Source organism: Octopus sinensis, linkage group LG4, assembly GCF_006345805.1.
Source record: "Octopus sinensis linkage group LG4, ASM634580v1, whole genome shotgun sequence".
Taxonomy (NCBI): Eukaryota; Metazoa; Mollusca; class Cephalopoda; order Octopoda; family Octopodidae; genus Octopus; species Octopus sinensis.
The window spans coordinates 149609403-149611902 of record NC_043000.1 but is presented as its reverse complement, the minus strand read 5'-3'; the positions used below and the strand labels follow the sequence as shown (position 1 = coordinate 149611902).

At 36.6% G+C, this 2500-nt stretch overlaps 1 protein-coding gene across 1 annotated transcript in view; it reads left to right on the top strand.

The window, feature by feature from the left end:
• LOC115210944 overlaps positions 1-2500 on the top strand; it is a 35101-nt gene that overhangs the window by 31551 nt on the left and 1050 nt on the right. Inside the window, exon 4 of the mRNA XM_029779734.2 lies at positions 2453-2500. This exon is cut by the window's right edge and continues 1050 nt beyond it. Coding sequence (XP_029635594.1) covers positions 2453-2500 — 48 coding nt within the window. The remainder of the gene's footprint in view (positions 1-2452) is intronic.

Genomic DNA, 2500 nt, shown 5'->3' with positions numbered 1-2500 from the left:
CGTTACAATATATTACATAGGCGAGGATCGTAAGTCCGCAGCCTCCGCCAGTCTTTCCTGGTGTCGATAGTCTTTCCCATTGTCCGCTCGTCTTTCCGAGCAGTCCTCTTGTCTTTCCAAGATGCCTAACCGTCTTTCCGCTTTGTCAGTGGTTACCTACCACAAGGTCTTAGATGTTTTGCAGACAACGTGCACATGCAAGTGCTACTAGTTGAGAACTCCGCATACCGGAAGCCAGCAAGTGTATGGGGTCACCAGGAGCGAATGCACGCTGTTTCGGGCGCCCTACCTCTCGACGGCATCAATGTGCACCGGACTCCACCTCACTGATATAAAATTCCTACTAAGTCTGATTTTCGCGTTTTATCATTTGCAATTTTTACAGCACAACAATTTCGCAATATCGAAATAAACTAATACTTTCATGTGTCACGCAGTCATCAAGTTTATGTAGTGACAGTCGTGTTCCACATTTGACAGTTGTCAATTGTGGAACATGACTGTCACGACATAAACCTGATGACTGCGTGACACTTGAAAGTATTAGTTTATGTCAAGATTGTAAAGCCAATTGTGGAACATGACTGTCACGACATAAACTCGATGACTGCGTGACGCATGAAAGTATTAGTTAATTTCGATATTGTAAAATTGTTAAATTGTTGAATTGTAAAAATTGCTAATGATAAAACGGGAATTTCATTCATAAATATATTCTTCTAAACATATAATAAATATATTAATCAATTTTATTGATTAATATATTCTGCTAAACACAGTCATACAAACTTTTTGCTAACCAACCACATGGTTCCGGGTTCAGTCCCACTGCGTGGCATCTTGGGCAGGTGTCTTCTACTATAGCCCCGGGCCGACCAATGCCTTGTGAGTGGATTTGGAAGACGGAAACTGAAAGAAGCCTGTCGTATATATGTATATATATATATATATATATATATATATATATATATATTATATATATATATATATAATATATATATATATATATATATAATATATATATATATATGTGTGTGTGTGTGTGTTGTGTGTGTGTGTGTGTGTTTGTGTGTCTGTGTTTGTCCCCCTAGCATTGCTTGACAACCGATGCTGGTGTGTTTATGTCCCCGTCACTTAGCGGTTCGGCAAAAGAGACCGATAGAATAAGTACTGGGCTTACAAAGAATAAGTCCCGGGGTCGAGTTGCTCGACTAAAGGCGGTGCTCCAGCATGGCCGCAGTCAAATGACTGAAACAAGTAAAGATATATATATATATATATGCACACACACACACACACACGTACACAGATTCCCGTAACCGCTTGAATGCTGAGCTCCCTTTGCGATGCGCGTATCGACTTCGCCGTCAATTTTTACAGATCTGGAGAGTGTGCTGCCATGGTAGTAATGCCAACTACCTAACAGAGTGTACTGCATGCTTTTTACATGCCACCAGAATAATAATGATAAATCAGTAGACAAGGAAAGTATAAGACTAAGAGAGAGAGAGAGAGAGAGAGAGAGAGAGATAGAGAGAGAAAGAAAAGAGAGAGATACAATGTATGGTTGGGAGGTTGTGAAAGTGTGGAGAGAGAGGAAGGTGGTGTAGTGCATGGGGAGAGTGAGAGATGTATAGTTGTGAAGGAGGAGAGTTAATTTGGTGGTTAAAGATGAGGGCGCAATGTAAAATGTTGGTGGAGAGTATTAAAGATGAGGGATGTATATCAAGTGAAATGGTTCCAGTTAATGAGAAAGATCAGAGATATCAAGGAAACGCTGCCGTTAGAGAAACTCATTTTCCTAGTCATTTCGTCCCTTGTTAACCCTTTGAATGGAGACAACTTGGGGAGACTGGAAAGAAATGAAGCACACATGATCCATCTGATGTGCAACAGAAAAAATATATTGATTTGAGATACATGTAGTTGTATACTGACAGTTTAGAAAACAACACTTTTCAATTAATCTACCTCTAACTTCATTTTGCACCTTATACATGAATTAATATTATTACTATATCATTCATTAACATCTTCCATCACATCTTGGCCGTTACATACTATCATCAGTTAATTCTAATTATTGCTTTTCCTTGTTGATTCTGTTTAGATTGATATAAGTCATATCAAAGTTCATTATCTATTGTTGTTATTGACGTCACTGAAGGGTGATAGTATTTTATACTAACTGAAATTTTCTTAGATATAAATATTTCCTTATGATATTAATTATGATAGTTCCTGTAAATATTTGTTAAAAAGATTTCCTTCTTTCATTTAGGCCAAATGATTCACTCAATCTTATAATTTTATTTGTAGTCACTTGTTTTATAATATATATATTGTGATTTTCAGTGATATGAATATGACACTATAAAGATATGACTTATTTTGAATTGTTTTCCTTGAATATCCTATCTTAATATAATTATATCTATTATTTATTTAACAGGGTCCTCAGACAAAATTAATAAATGACTTGAATATAACATTCACAACA